The sequence below is a fragment of the Bolinopsis microptera genome, chromosome 8, assembly GCF_026151205.1.
Source record: "Bolinopsis microptera isolate Bmic1 chromosome 8, MBARI_Bmic_1.0, whole genome shotgun sequence".
NCBI lineage: Eukaryota > Metazoa > Ctenophora > Tentaculata > Lobata > Bolinopsidae > Bolinopsis > Bolinopsis microptera.
Window position 1 is genome coordinate 8,477,797 of NC_087079.1, and position 22,972 is coordinate 8,500,768.

The 22,972-nt window shown below is 37.8% G+C and overlaps 3 protein-coding genes across 4 annotated transcripts in view; 1 reads left to right on the forward strand and 2 right to left on the reverse strand.

Moving 5' to 3' along the window:
• Positions 1-22,972, reverse strand: part of LOC134819562 (serine/threonine-protein kinase Pink1, mitochondrial-like) — a 65,904-nt gene that overhangs the window by 30,763 nt on the left and 12,169 nt on the right. The gene's annotated exons all lie outside the window — the stretch shown is intronic.
• Positions 3,567-22,020, forward strand: LOC134819723 (protein bicaudal D-like). Its single transcript, XM_063829820.1, has 16 exons — positions 3,567-3,632; positions 4,168-4,286; positions 6,560-6,656; positions 8,204-8,296; positions 10,512-10,608; positions 12,518-12,616; positions 12,923-13,022; positions 15,229-15,363; positions 15,481-15,633; positions 15,816-15,917; positions 16,180-16,323; positions 16,558-16,684; positions 16,879-16,991; positions 17,143-17,376; positions 20,966-21,115; positions 21,403-22,020. The coding sequence occupies exons 1-16, from the start codon at positions 3,572-3,574 to the stop codon at positions 21,739-21,741; spliced, it is 2,163 nt and encodes a 720-aa protein (XP_063685890.1). The 5' UTR covers positions 3,567-3,571; the 3' UTR covers positions 21,742-22,020.
• LOC134819724 (uncharacterized) lies at positions 17,482-20,096 on the reverse strand. The gene is made up of 3 exons (XM_063829821.1): positions 19,999-20,096; positions 19,504-19,819; positions 17,482-19,307 (listed from the first exon to the last, which is right to left on the reverse strand). The coding sequence occupies exons 1-3, from the start codon at positions 20,014-20,016 to the stop codon at positions 17,584-17,586; spliced, it is 2,058 nt and encodes a 685-aa protein (XP_063685891.1). The 5' UTR covers positions 20,017-20,096; the 3' UTR covers positions 17,482-17,583.

Below are 22,972 nucleotides of genomic sequence, written 5' to 3' on the forward strand. Positions count from 1 at the left end.
GTCGCCATCAATCCCAGAGGTCCAGAGGATGAACTTGCTCTAACCAGATCCCTTGAGCTTGCAGCAGTGGCGTAACGTTGCCTGTTGCGTGTTGGCACCCCCCCCCCCCCCCCCCCCAACTGCCGAAAATGCGCCACCTGTTGGCGCCTCCTCCCCTTTTGGCGCCCCTACCTAAAATTGAACAAATTTTATGATTTTAGATGACACTAAAAAAGTGTGTTTCTAGAGCAAAACGCGCAATTTTGCTAGTATCAGTTAAGTTTTTCAAAATTGTCCCACATTCAAACAACGATTTTGCGCCCCCCCCCCCCCCCCCCCCCCCCAAGATGCCGCCTCCTCGCACAGCGGGGCCCTTCGTCAGCGGGGCCCTTTGTTACTCCTCTGCAGTGGCGCGCCCGCCTCCAAGCAATAAAAACTTTTCCTATTTGTGAAACAAACGCTAAGATATGTAACTGAGTCTGAATAACGCTGACCCATTGGAGATTTCATCTTTTGTGCAAGCTTTTTAATCAAGCGTTGCGCTTCGACTCCCATGCCTCCTGTTGTGGAGAAAACTAAAGGTGTAAAGGTAGCTTTTTCCACTTCTAGGACCCTTGCATTATATGCTCTTAGCTTCTCAGTCTCGTGAGCCAAATACATCATAGGAATTAGTTTAGCGGCGTTGGTTGGAGCAGGAGCATGAAACACTCTTACATCAAAAAATGCTCTTTCCAACGCATTCCAAACTGATCTTGCTGATATATCTAGTCGGGCTTGATCTCCAGTTACTGTACCTCGTGGTAACTGCATGCCGCTGACTGGAAGAAGAGGGGGCTCTGTCTGAACGTCTTTGCATTTGACTGTCCGCATGATATTAGCTATTGTATCTCGAAGTGAGTTATGCCTCAAGGTCACATAACCCCCAAGTAGTAAAAGTATTATATTGAATGAAAGGGACCTGTCAAAAGACATAAAATCTTTTCAGGGTACCCTTCAGTAATGCACTTCTAAACTGTATAACTATATAATACTATAGAATGCCCTGGAAATTCCAGAAAATAGTACGTCTCACCCCATACTATGAGTCACAATCAGTTTTAAATCTTTAATCTTGCACGGCCTGGGCCACAGAGCAGATCAATTATTCTGTGCATACAAAAATATTTCAATTTGTTTGATGCTCCGAGCGTGTTAAATCATTTTGCCCTTTCTAGGGCTAGCTAGAAAACGAGTTGAAAAAGTCACGTGACTGTTGAGTGTATGTAACTATTTAAATGTAACTAGAGCTGAGTGACAGGATTAATCATTATTCGTCTATTTTCTTTTAGACAGGTTGAATATATTTTATTTTTGTTATAAGCCATATCAAAGTTCAAAATATCTGAAAACAGCAATCCGAACCCTATGAATTTTATTGTGGTAGCTATCTCAGAAAATAAAAAGGTTTACTGTAAGGCCTAATGGTTAATAAATAGGTTCATAGGTTTAAAAATATGACGGCCAATGAATAAAAAACTACTATTACAAATCAAAACGACTTAATTTAATTATTATCATAAATATATTACACACGATTGCAGTATGCAAATATAATAGCGCGCGCCCGCCATAGTTCTCAGAGGCCCATGAATAATAAAATTGTTTTTCTCAAAAAAATGTCTTTTCTCAATGGTTAGGTCTCGGCCAAACTCAAAGCAGAAAACACGTATTTTTGCCCGTAAGAGCCTCTACTCAAACTTTTTGACATTTTTTTGCGCGGCGCACACTATATAATGGATAATGGTGATTTATTTTACCTGGGGACATCAGGCTATCGTGTTAGCCGAATAAAGATTCGGCGGGATCTGACAGGCAGAGTGCAGCCCAGTAATATTTATCAGGCAAGCTTGTTTTTATGTTCAGCACTCTTTTCACGATATATTGTGCATCAAAAATTACATAAAACCTTATAAGCCAACGTTATATTATATATACCAAACTAAGAGTTAACGATATTTTAAAATAAAATTATAAATGTCGTCGACTGTAAATCCTTGATTTAACGATGCTGACAGCGGAGACTGGACAGACAAAATGACGTTTTATAAAGCCGTATTTACAAGGCCGTGATAAATTAAATCATTTAGGTTTATAAGCAGCTTTGCAGATCATGGGCCCATACTTGTGCAGGAGGTGCATTTTGCTTTCAACATTTGTGTTTTGATGACCCTCAGGTCCTTTGATTACATACATTTTGTCCTAGAAAATCTGGTTTTATCGGAGTCTATTTTTGAAAAGATTTAATGTTGTTCATTCACTGTGTAAATTTGTATGTAATTGATTGATTTGAAAGATTTCAATTAAAAAAATGGGTTGGTTCGCTGGGAATGAGCAGATCTGATCTTGCTTTAGTTTCAAGCAATAGATATAGTAAAATTGCTACCTAAGTAAAGAATTTCTCCAGGGTTATTTTTCCCGGAGATCAGAGAGCTGAACTATATTGGAACAAACTCCCTCCGGATATCAAGAACTCGGAGAACTAAGCTTTTAATTTCGATTAATAAAAATAATTTCAATATATAAAAGGAAAGCATATTGGATATCTTAGGACTAATCCAAATTATGTCGTCAAAAACGTTTTATTAACTATATAATATATATATTAGTGGGAAGTTGTCCATTGTCATACTGCGAAGAATAAATCAATCTCAGATGAAATTGCAATTGTATTATCAAGAAGATAATACAATCCATCAAAGAAGAAAAGCCTTTTGACAGCCGTCTTTAATTGTGACCCTGATGCTAGTCATGGTAAAGTAAACCAGACTTGGGATACTCTTCAGAGAAGATAGCCTGTTGGGCGATGCAACATCAAAGCACCTTGCCTTGTATGCTGTTTTTCTTCTCTATTTTCTCGGCTTGTTACTATAAATATTTATGCTAATTCTGTATACAATTATTTACATTCTCCCAGTGGCGTAACGTTGCCTGTTGGCGCCCCCCTGCCGAAAAAAGCGCCCCCCTGTTGGCGCCCCCTCCCCTTTTGGTGCCCCTCCCTAAAATTGAACAAATTAGGTGATTTTAAAGAATACGCCGGTAAAATCTCTAAAAAAGTGTGTATCTAGAGCAAAACGCGCAGTTTTGCTAGTACTTTAGTTAAGTTTTCGAAATTGTCCCACATTCAAACGACGATTTGGCGCCCCCCTAAGACGGCGCCCCCCTGCACAGCGGGGTCAGCAGGGCCTTTCGTTACGCCACTGCATTCTCCACCTGATGGCACCGGCCCTGATGGCACCCCCCCCCCCCCCCCCCTCGCTGAAAAAGCGCCCCCATTTGGTGCCCCACCCACTTTTGGCGCCCCTCCCTAAAATTGGACAAATTAGATGTTTCAGAGTATACACCGGTAAAAACTCTAAAAAAGTGTGTTTCTAGAGCAAAAAGCAGTTTTGCTAGTGCTATAGTGAAGTTTTTCAAAATTGTCCCACATTCAGACGAAGATTTGGCGGGGCCCTTCGTTACGCCATTGCAGCCTACATAATTTTATTTGAGCATCTATTTTTACAATTACAAATTTGAGCTGAACTCAATAAATTGATATGCTCAGAAAGGGTATATGACAGAGTGGGATGAAGACAGTCTGCAGGCAGCACTGGCAGAAGCTCTTGAGGAAAAAGGTATGTGATTTTTTTATTACTTTATTGCACAAGACTATGCTAAGATACACGTCTTCAGTGCAACAGAATATATCACTTAGATTATTTAACAACCAGTAAAAGTTTTAATTTTTGTACATTACCATACAATACTTCAATAGTAAGTCTCTCGTCTAAATTATTTTACCAGTATAAGTTTAAAACTGTTCATGAGATTTCTGATTTATTTCCCTTATATTTCAGAGTTTTCTGTTTCTTCTGTGTGTGTTTTGAGTGTGTGTGACTGCACGTGTGAATTGGGTGAGAAGTCGCAATTTGTATAGCTACAGCATGATAATGCGCACGTGCACATTTGGAACTATTAAATGGGGTGATATTGTGATTTGTCTCCTGTTTAGTTAACATTTTGTTGCGTTCAGGGCGTATTTCATAATTGTCATGAAATATCTTTGGTCGTGATGGACATCTTCTTGTTTCTGTTAACCCTGACTATTAGCTCCTTTCTTGTAATGAACAGGAACTTTGGTCTACTCATAAAACCGAAATTATTTCACAGAAAAAGCAGCTGAGTATGGACTACAGCTATTGCACAGAAACAACCACCTTGAACTCTGCAAAGAGCAGCTGGAAAGTCAGATGACTGTCATGAGAAACAGCTATGACGAAATTAAACAGGTAACTGAAAACCAACATTACTTTTCAACAAGGTCCCTTCAACCCTTCCAGTCACTCACAATTCACATATTTAATTCGACAAATGTTACATTACCATGTTGGATCTGTCTACCCCAGTACATTTGCCTCTGCAGATTTGAATTGATTAATTGGATTGGTATTAAAACTACACATGTGTATCATCCTTCGGAGGCCAAGCCATTACACTAAAACTCATTAATCAGTATCCTTCAGCTTATGTAAATTTCGCTCAATGCTGCCGATTAAATAGCAAAACTCCTACACAGTTGTGGCCAAAGTGAAGCTCGTTGGTTTTAACTGCATGATCGTTAAGTGATTCAACTAATAATACCGATAGATTTTAACGTACCTGTATTGCATCATACGTAGACAAAATAGTGAGAGTATGTGGCTTACTGCTGAATACTGTCGTCATTTAATCCATATAACACTACGAACTTACGGTTTGTAGCAGTCTTTGCAGTTTGCAGCCTTAGTCTTCCAGCTTTAGAGTGGAAAGAAATTATCCCATTCCAGGCTGTTACTTTAGGGCTTATTAATACATCCTTGTGCTCTTTTTTGGCTGGCCGCCAAAGTTTCACAACAACGATGATATAAACTGTCATCTGGACAACAGTAGCCAGCAGCTCCTGCCGACAGCATATTAAATTGAAGAAATTGAAATATCCGTGGTTAGTGGTAAGTATAATCTGGTTCCTGCGGTGGAAATCGATCCGTTTATAGTTTATTAATAGATCTGTTAAAGAGGAAATATAGATGTAGGAGGGTACTAGCACTTACCCAATACCCATTAAGCACAATATTAGGCACAATATTAACCTGCCCTCTTTATCAGACATTTCTATTTCTTGAATTTCCTTATTGATTAGTTAAATAGAACTTCGATACTAATTACTACTATCTGCGCTTTCGCAGAAAAACAATTGCGGGATCTAATAATAGCGCTCTTTGCCGTAATGACAGCACTCTTTCTCCGCCACATAACAGCACATTAGCTCTCCCTCTCTCTCTCCCTCCCTCTCTCTCTCTCTCTGCATATGACACTAAGCAGCTCACTGACAGCTCTAAACCTCTCAGCTCTCTCTCTACAATTATACCATCCTCTAACAGCCCACTCTACTGCATCTTATTAACACAGCGCGGCGCTCCGGGTCCCTGGATCTCTGAGAATGCAAATCAAGCCTGCTGTCCTCACTAAGTGATATACAGTTGTTATAGATGCACAGAGGGAGGGAGCAGATTGTGTGTGTGAGATTTGGGTTTGTGTTATATAATAATAGTGTGTGTACTGACCTCTCCCCTCTCTCTCTTTCTCCTTGAGAGTGGGGCTAACTGTGGGGAGGGGGCTATTTACCCTGCATTAGTGTTACTCTAGTCTCACATAGAGGTAATGACAAATACATTTAATTATAAGTTGGCAGAGTGTAGACATGAATATTTAATATTTGCAGAGATGTCCTATCCAGCTTACTCTCTTATCGGCAAATTGTGTAATGAGCTCTGAATACAGTAATGTTCAACATGTAGATGTTTAGTAGCAAACTGTGTAAGATCATAGTGTCACCGCGGCCAACGTAGCATTGCTCCACAAGTTTAATAACACATCTACACAGTCCCACAATGTTAAGAGTAGAAGAGTGTTGGTCACGTGATAAAACCTGTGGACCCTACAATCTTCATGGTGGGGTGCGAATATTATTAGATTGTTGATGGGAGTTGAAACCTTGCAATTCTCTGCAGACATACAGTTGAGATATAATAGGTACACAAAACACAGATTGTCTGGCAAAGTTGCAACATGTACCCAGTCTTAGCGCTGCCTCAATCTCCATTAGTACTCTATTATTACAAGAGGTAGGTTCACATTGTATTGCATCATTGGTCCCTCCATATCCCTGTAAATTGTATTACAGCAAGTCATTGCTACATTTCACCCCTGGGTCCTGTCATATCTTCACATTAACCCGGTCTCTTTAAATTAGAATCTCTTCTTCTCCTCTTCCGACCACATCCACCACTCACAGACATTGTGCAACAGACCATAAAGCCAAGCAGGCTGCGGTTATTTGAATATTGAAACTATTTTCATATTCTAGTTTACACACAGACCCCCAAATTGTAAAGTTGTGAAATGTAAACGCTGTTATTTGTTGAAAGTGTGACAAGTATAAATGGTGACACGTTGAAATGGTAAGAGCGTGGGAAGTTATTAAAGGTCGTTATCTCTTTTTTACCCCTCCTCTTTTACCCAGGCCTACAGTCAGCTGACACAAACACACAACAGAATGTGTAAAGGCTTCGACCAACACGACCAGTCCATATTATCAGAGAGCGAGGACAGGGAAATAAGTGAGTAGTATTTCTTATCATGTTGTTGTACTAACATTGTCACCTTGTAATTATTACTATTTTACTACTTTTTATTAATATCTTTATCTACTTATACGTATATATACAATATACATATTACATACTACATGTGAATATTATTCAGAATAAGCATTGTTTTAACTTTTAACTTAAGCAATTCAAAGATATCATCACATATTTTAAAATAATCCAAATTGTGTCATGGCAGATAAAATGTAAGATACGCCTCTCCCAGACCCCCGGTGTACTATAGGGGGACCTGGTCTAACATTTATCAATCTAGACCAGCTGTGTGGTGTAATGTGATATATCCTTATTTAATAGCTTAATGTGTATCTTTTATTGTAGTAACTAGTAATAGACTTCAATGTCCACATGTCCATAACTGTGGGGAGCTAACCAACGGGTATTATATTAAGAGAGATTTACAGGGAATCGTAATTAGGAGCTGGAAAGTTAGAGCATTAACTTACATAATCAGTTCTTATATTTAGGTGCTGTGTTTATTCTAAGTCGTATTCTTCGTAACTGGATTATCAGTTCCAAAATCATCGAGGCTTATAACCATGCGGGATCAGATTTTATATCAAGATCAAAGTGTCTAAGCTGCCAAAAAATTAGCCTGTAAAATTGCCCAATAACTGATGCTCTAAACCATTTTTAGTTCCATCTCCTTACTTTATTATGAGTTTCATTTCCTCGTAAACTATATTAACCAGAGCTCGACCGGGATACCGGCCGGGATTTGGCGTTTTTGTCCCGGTCCCGGCCGGGATTACCGTTTTGGCCGGGAAATTAGCCGGGATTTTTAAAACAGAATTTCGATCTTTTTAATCCAATTCAGCTTCAAATTCATATTTTATTACTTTGACTTAGACAAATGAAACGATTGTTAAGAATCGAACTAATCGTAATGAAAATCGAAACTCGAAGGATTGATTAGATTTCAGGCTCATCTTCATAGTTAGTCCTTATTAGATTGGTCAATGGACCCTTCATACGAAGATTGCTTAAAATGTTCCATTTCAACATAAAAATATCGTGAAAATCCCGGTCCGGTCCCGTTCCCGGCCGGGATTAAGCTGGTCCCGGTCCCGGCCGAGACAAAATTCCGATCCCGGTCGACCCCTGATATTAACAATTCCTCGCCACTTTTACATCAAGTTGCTATTTATTTGATATACAAGGTGCCGCTTGACATACTGAAAGCTGGACAGGTCACAGGAGGCTCCTTACTTGGAGAGAGGCTCCTTACGACCTTACTTGCACTAATTACAAATTCTACAGAACATTCTCGTGAAGGGTGGCAGGTTGGGGAACCTGTCAGAGCAGCTGGTTGATAGCTAAAATCACGTTCTCATTTATACATCTCCACGTACCGTCTAGCTTGGGTTTAGTTAAGTTGTTCAGTGGTTGTAGCTTTGCAGCGGTGTTGGTTCTGTCCGAACTTGGAATTTTTGCATTATTTCGTAACCGATACTGATATTCGCGTGGTGGATGGTTTTTTTAATGTTTTACCTTTTCAGGTTTGATGGAGGAGCGAGATCAGTTGAGAAATCAGGTTAAAAGATTGAAGAAATCAGAGAAAAAGATAAAGACCAAGATGACCGAACTTAATGGTATGGTATTGAGATTTGAGAAGTTATTTGCTTATTTAAACTAATATACTATTGACTATATAAATATCAATATTTAATGAAATTTAGTTCAGACGCTTCCGAAGTTTTTATCCTCTAATCATCAAACGAGTTTGTTTTCTGGAGTCCACGAAGTGAGAGGCAGAATGTTACGGATTTGAAAATTAAATCGAACTTTTTTTAGGTACATATTATTTTGCTTCTTACTGAATACTGAGTCCACTCCAAAAAGCAATTTCGATTGCAGAACACGATTGCAACATGCGAATGCAGATTCGCAGAACTATGCTCTATTTAGTTCTGAGAGTAAATCTGTTTACTGATCATCTAGACCGAGTATTTTTTAAGAGAGGCTGGGCCATGATAGCCCACAAGAGGATAGCATTGAGATGCTCTGCCTACCTCTGGGGTGTGGCAACCCTGGGGAAGGTTGCCGGAGAAATCAGATTGAATGGTGGAGGATGGTGTTAAAAGTGACATGAGTCAAAATTATACGCTTAAGTGCCAGCTGGATTTAGAAAACGGGACAGCATGTGACTTGTGAGTATACTCTATGTCACCCCGGTCTGATCCAGCTCTTCCGGCACAATTATGCGTATGGTGCGGTTTGCGAAAAGTATTGACCGAGTATTACTCAGTACAACAATGCAATATACAATGTTAATATAGAGAGCGTTATACATCTCCATTTTCAAGGAAATGATACATTTTCAAGTCAGTGGTCCCCCCACGTGATTATAATGCTTTGTGCAGTAAGCTATAAAAAGTTGTACATCACAATCTGGTATTAATAACATGAACCACTAAAGTTTGAGTATACAATGGTGTAATGGTAAGTGAGGTAAGACTTAAGACTCTTACAAAAATAATAAATTAAGATAGAAACGATCGTCCATTATATCTTTCATGGACATAGGACATAAGAAGTTGTTAATAAAAGCTGTACTTAGTCTCCTTATACAGTTTTAACTTTAAAAGTTATATTTGTAACTTTTTAAAAAATATTTGCTGTCGGAGTGTCGCTCTGCATTTCCAAAATAAGTTTGATTCCATACTTTTTTACTACATCTCATGTAACAGCTTGTCAATATATTAACGACGGGCAGAAAGTCAATTTGTCTCATTCACACAGGCGGATCTGTACGCTGTAGCGATTTGATGGCGCGATCTACATGTAGCTTTACATGTTGCCATACACACGTTTTAGCGTGCAAACAAAGCGGTACTTACCAAGCTTCTACAATCTTTATTTACAAGCATTAACTACCTTCTTGTGATTGAGTTTGATGAAGATTATAAAATTTTGGCTCTCTGTCAGGTCACATGATGCTTGTAAAAGGAATTTTTTTTTTAATTCTGTGACAAATACTAAAAGTATCTTCAGCTTTATTGTGCTATGAAACATGGATACAGTATTATTACGGTGTGTTGTTTTATGATTTCAACTAGGACACTGTTGACTGCGCTAGGGTGTCATGTTAAAAGCTGATGTGTACTCTTAATGGAGATATACCTGATTATAAGTGTTAAAATGAGCGTGTTAAAATTAAAATGACAAGCATTACCGACAAGCATTACCGACAAGCAATACCAGCAAGCATTACCTAACCTTACGGCAGAAAAGCCAATATTTTTATTGTATCTCCTGACTTGTATCTTATCATTATGCTTTAAAAAGTTAAATACCGTATCTGAGGTCTGTAACGTCATTTTGCATGACGCCACAGATTACAGATAGCACCGAGTTGCAAAATTTTTAGCAAAGGACTATTGGCTATACAAGAAAGGCTATAAAAGAAAGAAGGGATTAGTCCTATTTCGCGCTGAGCTTTATTATTCAACCTCTGTAATATCATAAATGAAGGATTATTTGTTAGGAGGATATAAAATATAAAAATATAAGGTATAGAAAATGAACCTTATTTCTTGGTAAGAGAATAGTGCCCCATACCATTACAATTGTACTTCTTAACAATAGTCACATAGAGCCCAGTGTATGGGGTCACGTATGTATAACACATATGCACTCAATATAGTATACTTTTACGAATAATATCACTGACGGCTTTTCTAAGGTCACGAACGATTGTGATACTGATTTTAGCCTATTTTATGAGATATTCATTCTAGTTTGATAGGATGTTATCTAGGATATTATCTAGAACGTTATCTAGGGTGTTATCTATCACATTTACAGGTCAAGTAGTGTATCTGGGAGACGAGATAGAGAAACATAAGATGACGCATCGTACCAACGCCGAACAGATGCGAGCTCTCAGAGCTAAAGAGAAAAAGTAGGTTTCGTTGATATGAATGCTTTTACTCATAGTCTTCAAGAGTCAATATCCCAGGGCTAAAGTAAGAAAGTCCGGTAACTTTAATAATTTTAAATGTTTCACCCTATAATCCGAGCATCTACTGTTCGTTTTTTAAAAAGAGAAACTCGTAATTTCTTGAGAGAAGTTGTACTAGTACTGCCACAGGACTGTACTACTTCCAGTACCAGTTTTTATTAAATTAACTTACCCCACTTATAAGTTTTCCTAAACTCAATAAATTGGTTTATGTCTGGCATAGATGTGCGACATGTCAAAAATAACAAGTACTAAAAAAGTCCTACTAGTCATGGTCAGCTACGTATCAGCTACTTTTCGTCGCATACTTTTGTAAAATATAAAAATGTACATAAGACACTGAACTGTTGCTGGCATTTTTACATGTGGAATCTTTAACAAAGTTTTGTTGGTAACGAGGCAGGTACAAACCCGCAAACCACCCAAATTATAGTCATAATCAGCACCGGCATCTGATTATCAGAAGATTTGCTCCTTAAATTATATTATCATCCTTAAATTATATTATCATTTTCTTTCATCTGGTTGTAGTGAGGACGACATTCGACTGGTAAGGTATTTGCTCGCAAATACTAAACTGAAGATCAAAGTGAACTCAACAATATCGGGAGAGTTTATTGTCACGATTGGAGCTTTTCAAGGCGACAGTTTGTCTGGAAACTTGTTCACTCTATATCTGGCAGCAGCACTTTACCACCTGCGTGCTGTTATGTCCTATCTAAGACCTAACCCTCCCATAGCTGAGAATCTGTTACCCCTCGAGTGGGAGTACGCAGATGATGTTGATTTTACTGATGAGGATAAAAGCAATTTGGAGTCTTTGTTGCCAATATGTAAAGAGATATTGGAAGAGTGGAATCTTTTTGTCAATGAGTCAAAAACCGAGTTCACCCACTTCTATCTGGCCGGCAAGAACGAGGTTGATAACAAAGGAGAGACACTCAGAGGTAGAGAACCTTGGAGGTCATCTATCTCTTTAGGCTCTAAGTTGTGTAGCATCGAAGATGTCAAGAGACGATGTATACTTGCTAACATTGCTTTTCAGAACTACAAAAAAGTCTGGGAACAAGGTAGACGTATACCCTTGAAGATTCGACTCAAGATATATGAAGCACAAGTTGTTTCAATACTGATGTATAATTGCAACAGTTGGGCAACATCTAAACAACTCCTTCAAAAACTTGATGTCTGCCACAGGAATCATCTCCGTACGATCATCGGCATGACCTACCCTAATGTCATACGAAATGTGACTCTATACAAACGCTGCGAAGTTGTTCCACTGAGTGAGCGTGTTGCTCGTGCACGGTGGAGAATGCTCGGTCACATCCTCCGCAGTGATAATAACTCACCTGCCCAGCTTGCCTTACATTTTGCTGTAGAGAGTCAGAGTTTGATGAGAGGTAGAGTCGGACGACACCAGTCAAACTTGTTAAAAACTATTTTGAACGATTTAAGTGACAGAAATTTTAGACTTGTAAATACAGACGATTTATACCATTTAAGACTTTTTGCAACAGATAGAAAAGCATGGAGAGAGTTAAGCATGATTTAGTTTATTCTGTGTTATTTTTCTCTTGGTGACTTATCAGGTCATCAAGATGTTCTTTATGTTCTATTTTTGATTTGAATAAAGTTATATAATATAATAAATTTCATCTAAAGAGACCTCGAAGAGCTAACAGAATGTCTCAATGTACAGACTACTGTGTAAATATGTTAATCTTATTCCAACCAGCTGAAACACTAAGTACCACACTTTGATACACTGATAGTGATACTCTGAACACTCATTGTAGCTGTGTACACATCTGTTGAAACTTCCCATTATTTAACACCGTTCTCTCAGTTTTGAGGCCGACTACAGAGACCTGGTCCAGGAAATATGTCAGCTACAAAAGGAGATGGGCGAGTTAAAACAGAGGGAGAACAAAGCTACAGGCCTCATGTTAGTAACTAGTAACTATTTTTCATTTTAACTGTTTCATGTGGAACAATATCTATTGTTGTTAGAACTGTGCTATTAGTCTGAATTTGTAAGTAAAACTCACAAAACTTTGGAAGGGCGGTGGTTTTATTTGCCACCTCAGATTGGTTTGGGTTAAACCTGCGAGTTTACAGTAGAAATTGTAACTCTTTGTTTACAAATTCAACTTAAAGCGACCAAACAATAGAATTTGTAACGTTTTAGCATACTTCCAATTGGTATTACTATTACAATGAATGATCAGCAGCCTTATAATTTTATCCTCAGAGAGCTGAACGAATCGTTACGAAATAGTTATGAACAAAAGCGAATGGAGCTGCAAGATATTCAGCAAGTGTATCAACACACCAAGGCTGAAAACAAACAGGTTAGTCACCAACTAACATATTTAATACAAATTATTTAATATATATATTAACTGTATCCATTTATTGCATACCTCTATTTTACTTTTCTTAAAGAGCACTGGTCGATGGTAGATTTAATACTAAAGGCTCTATCTGCATTGATACGTTGGCTCTTGCATCCAGAACATTACGATGTAACGTAGTCTCCCATTGGTTCTCTCATGATAAGTCACTTATTCTTCTTATTTCAAAACTTCACCATTATTTTACTTTCAATTTTCTTCGCAAAAGTTATTTATTTGGTCAAATCATGTTCATCACGAACCATAAATATATAAGATCTGTGCAGTGAATGCATGATGTTTAAAAATAAGACCTCGCCAATATATCGTGAACACTCTGTATATACAGGGGGGGCCAAAAGTCAGTACCCATACGCGTACGTTGGCCTTGATAGCTCAATCACTGAGTGCCTAATTGAAATAATTCTTTTTGGTATGACTTACTACCACCACTGGTTCGAGGAATTTGTCAAATCGAAAAATATTCGTGTTCATTTTCTTCAAATGAAGGTTCATTTTCGCATTTATTAGATAGTTTGGATAGTCGGATCGAGCCAAGTTTTATTGAATGGTGTTTGGCCATTTGAATTACGTTTGTCCTGAAAAATGAGAGTTCTAGCTTCTCAGATGACCGAGATATGAAGCATAACGAGTTCGTTCATGACGTATGATCAGGTGATTGGGCTGAGGCTAGATCCGCATTACGGGAATCGTGCAGAGAGCCCAATTACGGTGTCGTAATTGGGTAATCAATGAGTACCCAATCAATTTTTCTAACGAGATAAACCAATTGCTTGGTAACTTCGTCATTTTATATCCGTTTCGCACCATCTTTTTAGATTATATTCCGGATTAAATGACCTATTGCAATATGTTACAATGGAGTCTCCAACATGTTCACAAACACCAGTATAAGCAATTCAATGTTGATTGGGCGTGGCCCCAAAAAATCGAATTTTCAAATTTTGGTGACGGAATCCTTGAACAAGTAGGTACAGTATGCCATCTGCAAAGCAACAACTCTCAAATATAAAACACGGCGGTGGTATAAGACCCAACGTATGGGTACTGACTTTTGCCCCCCCCCCCCCCCTGTAGATTATATTATATATTGATTAGTTTTTAAATAAAGTCGTACGGCGAATGAATCAGACGTGATGTAATGTTCTTACACTAGTCACTACATTGGTTCCCCGCCACTTGAAATAGCAACAAATTATTGCACACATTCTGTGATTCATAACTTACAAATTAGCACCTCTCACAATTTGACGATTCCTCAGCCGTAAAGCGCACTGACATGTTGGCTGTTTGATCTTTAGTTGATGATAATGGATTCTTAATTTGATCTTATTTTGTTTCGATACAAATGTCTGATAATTTTAATAACGTCCAATGATTGTATCGTCCTGTAGCGCTTCGCCGCAGTAAAAAACGATGAGTACTGCTGAGTTTCGTGTATCTTTATCGTAGCTTTCTTTATTCATATAGATCATTAATTACTGTTAACGGTAGAACGATATTACTATGATCGAGTATTGTAGTCTTGGGAGTCATTACTGTTTGTTTTGTTTGCCGTGCAGCCCGCGGATACAGACAGATAATTGCTCATTTAAGAAATTATGACCATACGCCACATTTGTATGGAACGCGCGAAAGCCAATTTTATATTTTAACATTTCAGCGTAAATACTAAAACATGCTTGCGCGGCGTATTTTATGCATGCTGAATTAACGCATAATAACGAATAAGATATAAAGATACAGCACAATTTATTGTCATAATATACATAACAGTGTAAATAATGTAAACAACCGGGTCCCCTTGACGCTTCACAACTTGATCGATTTTACTCTACGATCATGATCATAATATGTCAAAATGTCTCCGGCTACAGCATACAGGAAAATGTCTTCCAATATATGAAATAGATACCGCCTAGTCTCATTAAACTTTTTTGGTTTCAAGACTTTAACCAAATGACAATCTGTAATCGATTCCGTGGAATTGAGCGGGTTGGCTTCGACTGATCGAGACATAGTCATTGGTTAAAACATTGGTTAAAACAGTCCTGTATGGCATGTCCAGCCACTGGCATGGTGTTAATACATCGAGCAAACTAGAATTCCATGGAAACGTCAAAAGTGACTAAATTTCCCTCAGTTATTGGCAGCCCTGGATGCTGAACGAGAAGCTAAAGAAGTGTACCAGTGCAAGTTCGAAGAAAGCATACGGAGTGATGATACAGATGATGATGTCAGCGAAATACCTACCAAAATATTGGGATCTCCACACAGGGTTTGACCATAAGAGTACGAGACTATTGTCCAAGCGTGAAGAGATTTAATATCAGTAAATGTGTCATTTTGCGTAGGTTTATCAACAAAACAACCGTTTTCATCGTACTATTTACAGATGAGCAGTCCACCACTATCGAGTGTAGCCCACGAGTTAGAAGCGGAGTTAGAGCAGAGTATCCACTTGTCTCTGATAGATCTGGAGGAGCAGCTGGAGAATGTAAACGATGAGAAGTCTAGACTGTCAGACATTGTAGAGCAACATAAACGGGTACCAAGTTTAACTTCATCTTCACTTTGAAGAATGTTTTAATTTGGTTCAAACTGAGGTTGGTTTCAGATAACAAGGGTCTCTCAGCAGACATTTTTTTGTAAAAAGAGGATGGCAGGATGCTTTTTCTTGCCAAATTGGTTTTGCCACTGTTACTGTTACCTTGACCCTTTTTTATACAGGAGTTATCGAATTCGCAAGAGTTGTTATCGATAAAAGATCTGGAGTTCCAAAAGTTAGAGATAACTCTCCAAAAAAATATAAAACAATTAAGTGAAAAAGAGGTCAGTTTCTATCTTAAATTATAAGTGTTGTATATTAATTATTAATGAATGCCAATTCTGACATCATCCTATTTACGATGCACCTGCAATAAACTGATAATAGTAATAAGAGTCGAATAAAAACTTATAGTTATGTTTTAACTGTTTTGCTGTCAGTCACCTGTCAAGCCCAAAATACATTTTCACTTTCTGAGTACCTACTGGCACTGCGATAACAATTATATTTTATTGGAGATCCACTAATATTCACTTTTTACGACAGGAAATAGAACGAAGATTCTACGTGATACAAGAGTCCCATCAGAATATGATGAATGACCTCAGCAAGGATATTATCAGGTTAAAACAGAACAACAATTCCCTGAAAACTGCAGAGTTTCTCAGTCACGAGACTATTATGCAGCTGGTAAGATAGGCAAATAGCTAATTTATTTGATTCAAAAGATCGGCCACGATTTACATTTTAGATAATTTTAAAACTGCAAAAAATTTTGTGAGTTAGGTGTTGATGATGAATACTGAGTTTTAAACGTTGCTATGATCACCATAGCAAGATAATGAAAACAGTGCACGTTACCAATTGAAGCACCATTAATCAGGTTTAAACTTTGATAATTTATTCACATGCATCCAATTACAGAGATCAGATATTGACAGAATGGAGGCGAGATATTTTGAGTCAAATAGTCAGGGTCTAATCAACGATCTACGGAATGAGTTACATATCTTAAGAGATCGAGAAAGAATGCTTCTTTCCACCATTACAAGTAAGTTTCTAACTGTCCTGGAAATCATTTAGCGAATATGATACTTGGTCGTCTAACAAATCATTCCGTCACAAACCGTTAAAAGTTTCTCATTATAGTTAATAGCAAATTACTCGTAAACACTCCATTTAATGACAGATAATAATTATTGTTGAAAGGTTGAAAAGTTATTTGAACAAATTCAAACTTTCCAGGTTTAAAATCAGATTTATCACGTGAGAATGACGAAAAACTAACTGCAATGTACATTGAACTACGAACTCTCTTCAAAGATCTGTGCGTTCTAAAGCGATTCTCTTCATCACAGGTGTCTGATAAAATACAATTGAATTCTAAACTGATAACTTTCAAATATTTGTAAAATGAGTAAAACTAAGTTACTGAGCCGGTTTATTTTCTAAACATGCACTAGTCCTGCACTAGAATTGCACTATAATCAGCTGACCTATAAAACCCAGAAACTGTCCGACGAATCAGAGGAGACTGATGAAAGTTGGCTGCTTGCCCAACACATAAACACGGACAAGGTTGTAGCCCTGCTCAAACAACAAGTTGCCCAAGTTAAAAGCACCATAAACAGCATCCTCATGTCCCAAGTCTTAGATTCGGGACTTATCAAAACGGAGCACGATTTGGAGAGTTTCAAGGAAATTATATTGCTGCAGAATGAAGAACAGAAATCTATCAGCGAGGTAAGATATTTGCGGGATGCGGTGGAGAATGTACAGTTATAATTACAGTCAGCGTATGTTTCGTTAAATTTGAATGTGATCACGTATAATACATTAAAATAAATGTTAATACATGAAAATTGATTTAATTTTAGATACAGAATTTTTAAAAGTCGCTTTAGAAATGGATGTTGGTCAAGAATTCCAATTCATATTCTCTTGGTCTATTTACTCTGAACCAAACAAATTATCATTAAAAGCACTATTACTAAAGTATTCATCTTCACTCAGAACCTCGATAATCCACGCCACCCGCAAAATAGTATATTTCATAAATATTTTCGTTACAAAACGTTGCCCATCGTTATCCTCGACAGAGCTATTGTCGATAGTAAGACGGTTATTTCCAGCAGCAGTTCTGTAAATGTTATTTTCAGTGGGCGAGAGTAAAAAATCATTTCCATCAATCACCCGATACCAATTTGTAGGGAAGTTCTTCGGGTTAGCCACTATCAGTTCAATTGGTCTTCCCTCAACCACTCTCACTTCTTTTTTTAAGTGTGACACCACCATGCCGTTTTCTTCGATAAAGTCCGTGACTTCAACCACGATATTTTCTGGCTCGGCGCTTCTTTTGCGCCATCTTTTCGGCCTGCACCGTATTTTTTTGTGTTCATTTGGGCAATAAAGACCTTTGCTATTTGGAGGCATCTCGATATATCTGGATTTAATTCTATAACCGTTTTTACAGTCTGACCATCCACTCCACGGACCCACTATGCAATCAGGGTTCCATCTCCACATCTTCTTAGTTTTCCCCTCAGTATCATTTGTTGAACTATTAGTTGAATTATCAGTTGAATTATCAGTTGAACCCTCAGTTGAACCCTCAGTTGAACCCTCAGTTGAACCCTCAGTTGAATCCTCAGTTGAACCCTCAGTTGAACCATCAGTTGGACCCTCAGTTGAACCCTCAGTTGAACCCTCAGTTGAACCCTCAGTTGAACCCTCAGTTGATTTACCAGTTGAACTTTCAGTTAATGTTTGAGTGCTACACCCATACCAACGTTTCAGAGATTCATAATCCTGCTCATCTAACAAATAATGTCCATAATCTTTGAGCTTAACTGTACTATTCAAAGCGCGAAGGCTTGGCACACTTTCTTTTACATTAAAAGCATATGCAGGATAGTGCATGGCACTTTTGTAGTCATACTCCCCGTCGGAAGGGCTAACATCTCCTACTTTTCTGTAGAAACTGTGAGCTGCTGCTTTATCGATGTTGTCCCAGTTAATCTCCACGAAGTTATCCCGATCTGGCCTATTCTGGGTGTGTATTGCTCCTAACACATGAAACACTTCATGCATTGCCAGTCCGTAGTTACAGTATTCACCTATATTTACCATGGCTTGAATACCGGGCATGAAGCCTAATGTATCTGAGGAACACTGTGCTATATTGTGGCTTGTGTGGATTATAAATTGTTCTGAGTTTTCATCAGCGGGAACGAACTTGACGCATGGGACCCTATCACCAATTTCTTTGAACGCTTTTAACAGTAAGGATTTTGGTTCGGAGTGCATTCTATGATCAAATACATAGGTATATAGTCCGTCTGGCCAAAGATGACTTTTCCCTCCAATATTGAAAAATGCTCGTCTATGTCTCACAATTTTTGGGGGCTTTTCAACAATTATTTCCATTAGATCATCTTCGTCCTGTGAGTCTACCTTTCCTGCTAATGACAAATCTATTTGAGAAGCATCCATATGACAACTTGAAGACAGCTTTTCACTGTCCAAGTGTTCTGGATCTTCTAATGACCGTTTGTTAATCCTAAGACTTAATATATCACAGTTGCTGGCGCTATGTGCGTCTCTTGACTCTACATGTTCGTCGTTGTCATCATTAGCATCTTTTGAGGTTTTCTTTGGCATTATCGTTTCATGTCCTGAAAAAGCACCTAGAGATTGACTTGTGGTATACGAGAAACGGTGATTTAGCAACAATTGCAAATTTATCACGCAGCTTACAATTTAACAAAATATCGACCTATTCAGAGCTTTTCCTTACATAAAGTATTTGACTAATTTAAATTCTACGAAGAACAAAGTAAACTAAAAGCTAGAGCTTTTAGTTTTCCATACCTGGAGGGTCATCATGGTAGCGTTCGTCATGCTCCATCAGTAGAGCATTCTGGGTATAAATCTCCATGGGATCCACTGTAACCAATGGATTTCCCTCATTGTCAAAAGTTAAGTTTCGATTCACGTCATCGCCCAAACGTAAATGTTGTTTTGCACTGGTAGTAGAAACATTCTGTTTGATGTCCGACACCATGTTATTTATCGTGACGTCATGATCCACCACGTGTGTAAATTGGTTGCCATCCTCCTTTTTAATCGCTTCAAATTCGCAACTTACGAGGAAAACCTTTGTCATCAGAATAGCTACTATCAAAACCTGATGTTCAGAAGAATGAGGATCAATATACCAAATTGCCGGCCCATTCCTTAATAGTCACTAGTTTTAAACGATCGTTGAATTTCAAAAGCAAAACAAACGAATTCATTTTTAAGATGCTTGTCTAATGTATAAGGAATCGTAACTGTTAACCATTTATTTGGACATTTGGAACTTACCACCGGCTGCAGGAACATACTGCCCTTCTGTGTTTCCAATGTCTTAGGTCGATCGTATGACAGTTGAAAAATATAACGCTGATATGGCGATTTCTACTCGGTACCTACACTTTCCACGAGTCTGTTGGTATCAATATGTATTACTATTAGTATTATGTATTAAAAAGTCACTCCGCTGCCCGGAAGGCGAAATTGCAAAAAGGCTGGTTCGTTCAATCAAAAGTGAGAGCGACAAAGCCGGCCAAAGTCAAACTGTATCTTCATCATATCGTGGCACACACTAGTATGTCGTCGAGAAATGTTACGTTTGCGCGCCTAAATGCGCGCGGTGTAGCTCCGTCGCAAAGTTAATATTATTCTATCTTCACAATTTGATTTTAAATCGCGCGGCGAAGTTGCATGTGCCATTTCACGTCCCGTGGTAAACGATACAGCACGCGACGCGTCCGCCGTGAAGATTTGAAACATCTTTTTTAATGATGTAAGCTTCCTCTGGCTCTAAATCAATATGTATTGAAATGTCGAGTTCCGTACGCTTATTGCTTATGAACATGCTCATGAGAAATAAAGGCCCATTTCTATAAACATTTGATTAATCTGCATCATTTATTGTATATTTGAATATGGAATTTACCTGAGGACTTCAGGCTTGGTTGTTACATGATCGAAGATTCGGCGGAAAGAGAGGCCGGTGCCGCTCAGTAAATATATTTATGATCGACGCATTTTGGGACGCCTATGCATGACTGTGATTTTTATATCGTATATTCAATTTTGAGTGGCGAATTGCCCCATATTGCATATTATTGCGAGTTTAAAATGGTTACTTTTTGGTGTAAGTTGGGCTATCTTCCATTCAAGCCCATATCTATTGAAGCATACTGATACAGTGCATTTTAATTTATTAAATTGTATTATATTGCAAATGAAAAATTAATGTCACACCTCCAAACTATACATCATTCAGGTTAAATCAAACTACGAACGGGACATATCATCTCTTCGGGAATACAACACCGAGTTAAAGTGTCGAAACAAGCAGCTTGAGCGCGATAAACTAGAATGGGACAGTCTCAGGAAAGTTTTTGATATGAAATGCGAGGAATACATCGTTGAGGTAATTTTAATTGTTTTTCATACAACATGCTGGAAATGAAACAAACACTGCTATAATAGGCAAAGCCAAACTGTCAGCATTTAGCTTTTAGTATCATTCGTGATTCGGTGTATCAAAGTTTCTTACTACTACTTTGCTGACAAAAACATTTCTTGAAACGTTCATTGATTATAACATTATATAGAATTTCATCAATTCTACAATTAGTTTATTGACTCACATATTGCGATCGTTTGGGTTTAATTTAACTGTTAACACATTAAAAATGTAATTATATCGTATCCCAGGTCGGCATAATGGAGAAGAGGCTACGAGAATCTGAACGTGAGCGTAACACGTTACAACAGCTTCTCCAGCAAATCATCCAAGACAAGATCGAATTAAAGCAAAAGATAGAATCTTTCGAGATCGACCTTGAAACGACTTGGACTAAAAATCAGTCCCTTTATGCCAAATTTGACTCGAATCAAACCACTGGGTCCAATCCTTCTGACTCTAATCACGATACTACGACCAATTCGTGTGATTCAAATCACAATACCACAACCGATTCGTTCGATACAGAAAGCTGCGGTGATTTTCCAGTTAAGCAGCTTGAAGAGGCTTCAAATAGTTCTGAGGTTTGAACGGAGATTATGTCCATCAACTGCCAGAGGTCATTTTATAATTGTTAAAAGGTTTTTACTACGAATACGATAAGTCAGTAACATCAATATTCAATATCTTCGAGTTCACTGTTCAGTGTTCTGACCTCTGTCAATATATCAGACTTTTCCAACTAAAGAACTAACAAGGCTTCCGGTTGAATTAAAGATAATAAGTAAGATTCAAAACATTGAGAATCATCAGTCAGACTATGTAGCTGAGCAATCTACCCCTACAGAATTGTTTATTTATTTTGCATCAAAGGCAGTGATAAACTTTAGAAAATAGAAATGTAGTCCTACAATTGCAGGGCTTTGATAAGCTCAAAGCTGTATTAAATTGTGATATTTAAAAGTAAAGATATTTGAGTTATTTAAGATTTAAATTAAAGAACATCACTTGAAGTGACAGCACTATAAATTATGACCTCAAATCTACGACTGGCTATTATACCGGACAACTGAACCCAATTTAGACTAACCCTAACCATAACCAATTAAACTGATTGGTTAGATAGTGGAACTAGGTTCAATTGGGTTCATTTGTCGGTCACCCCTACGACTACAGTTACACACTAATACTCATTACTGTAGCTGTAATGAGTCATATTACTTGATTATACTTAATGATTATTATCGAACCTATTTTAATATATTTGAATACACGTCATTAGTGGTCGTTCACATATTACGTAATCAGCTGAGGGGGGGGGGTTTCCTAATGATTACGCTAGTGTAATTTTGACACAATAGCTATATGTAAAACTGATTACGGAGGGGGCCGGGGGGGTAAAAATGTTCCAAAAAATGATTACGTAATATGTGAACGACCCCTTACTATATTAATGTTCCCAAACAGTTTCACTTATAGAATAAGTGAACACAGACCAGTTTTCTTGGTTAATTTGTATCAAAATCAGATTTCAGATGTTTTAATTTTATTGTCAATTGTGGGTGTTAATATCATGTAACTGTTCAAACTGTTGTAGATATTTTATGACAATTATTTCCTAATAAAAACGCCTATTTTACACGGTTTACAGCGGAAAGACCATCAGTGATACTTTTGGAAAGTCCCAGGATTAAGTTTTATTCATCCTATGCTGCCAAGAATCTAAAATTTCCAATTAAGACAAAATTGAAATTCGAGATGGCGAAATTTTTCCAGGGATCGGAAAGCTCTCAATTATGTTCTGTTTTTTTAAACCATTAA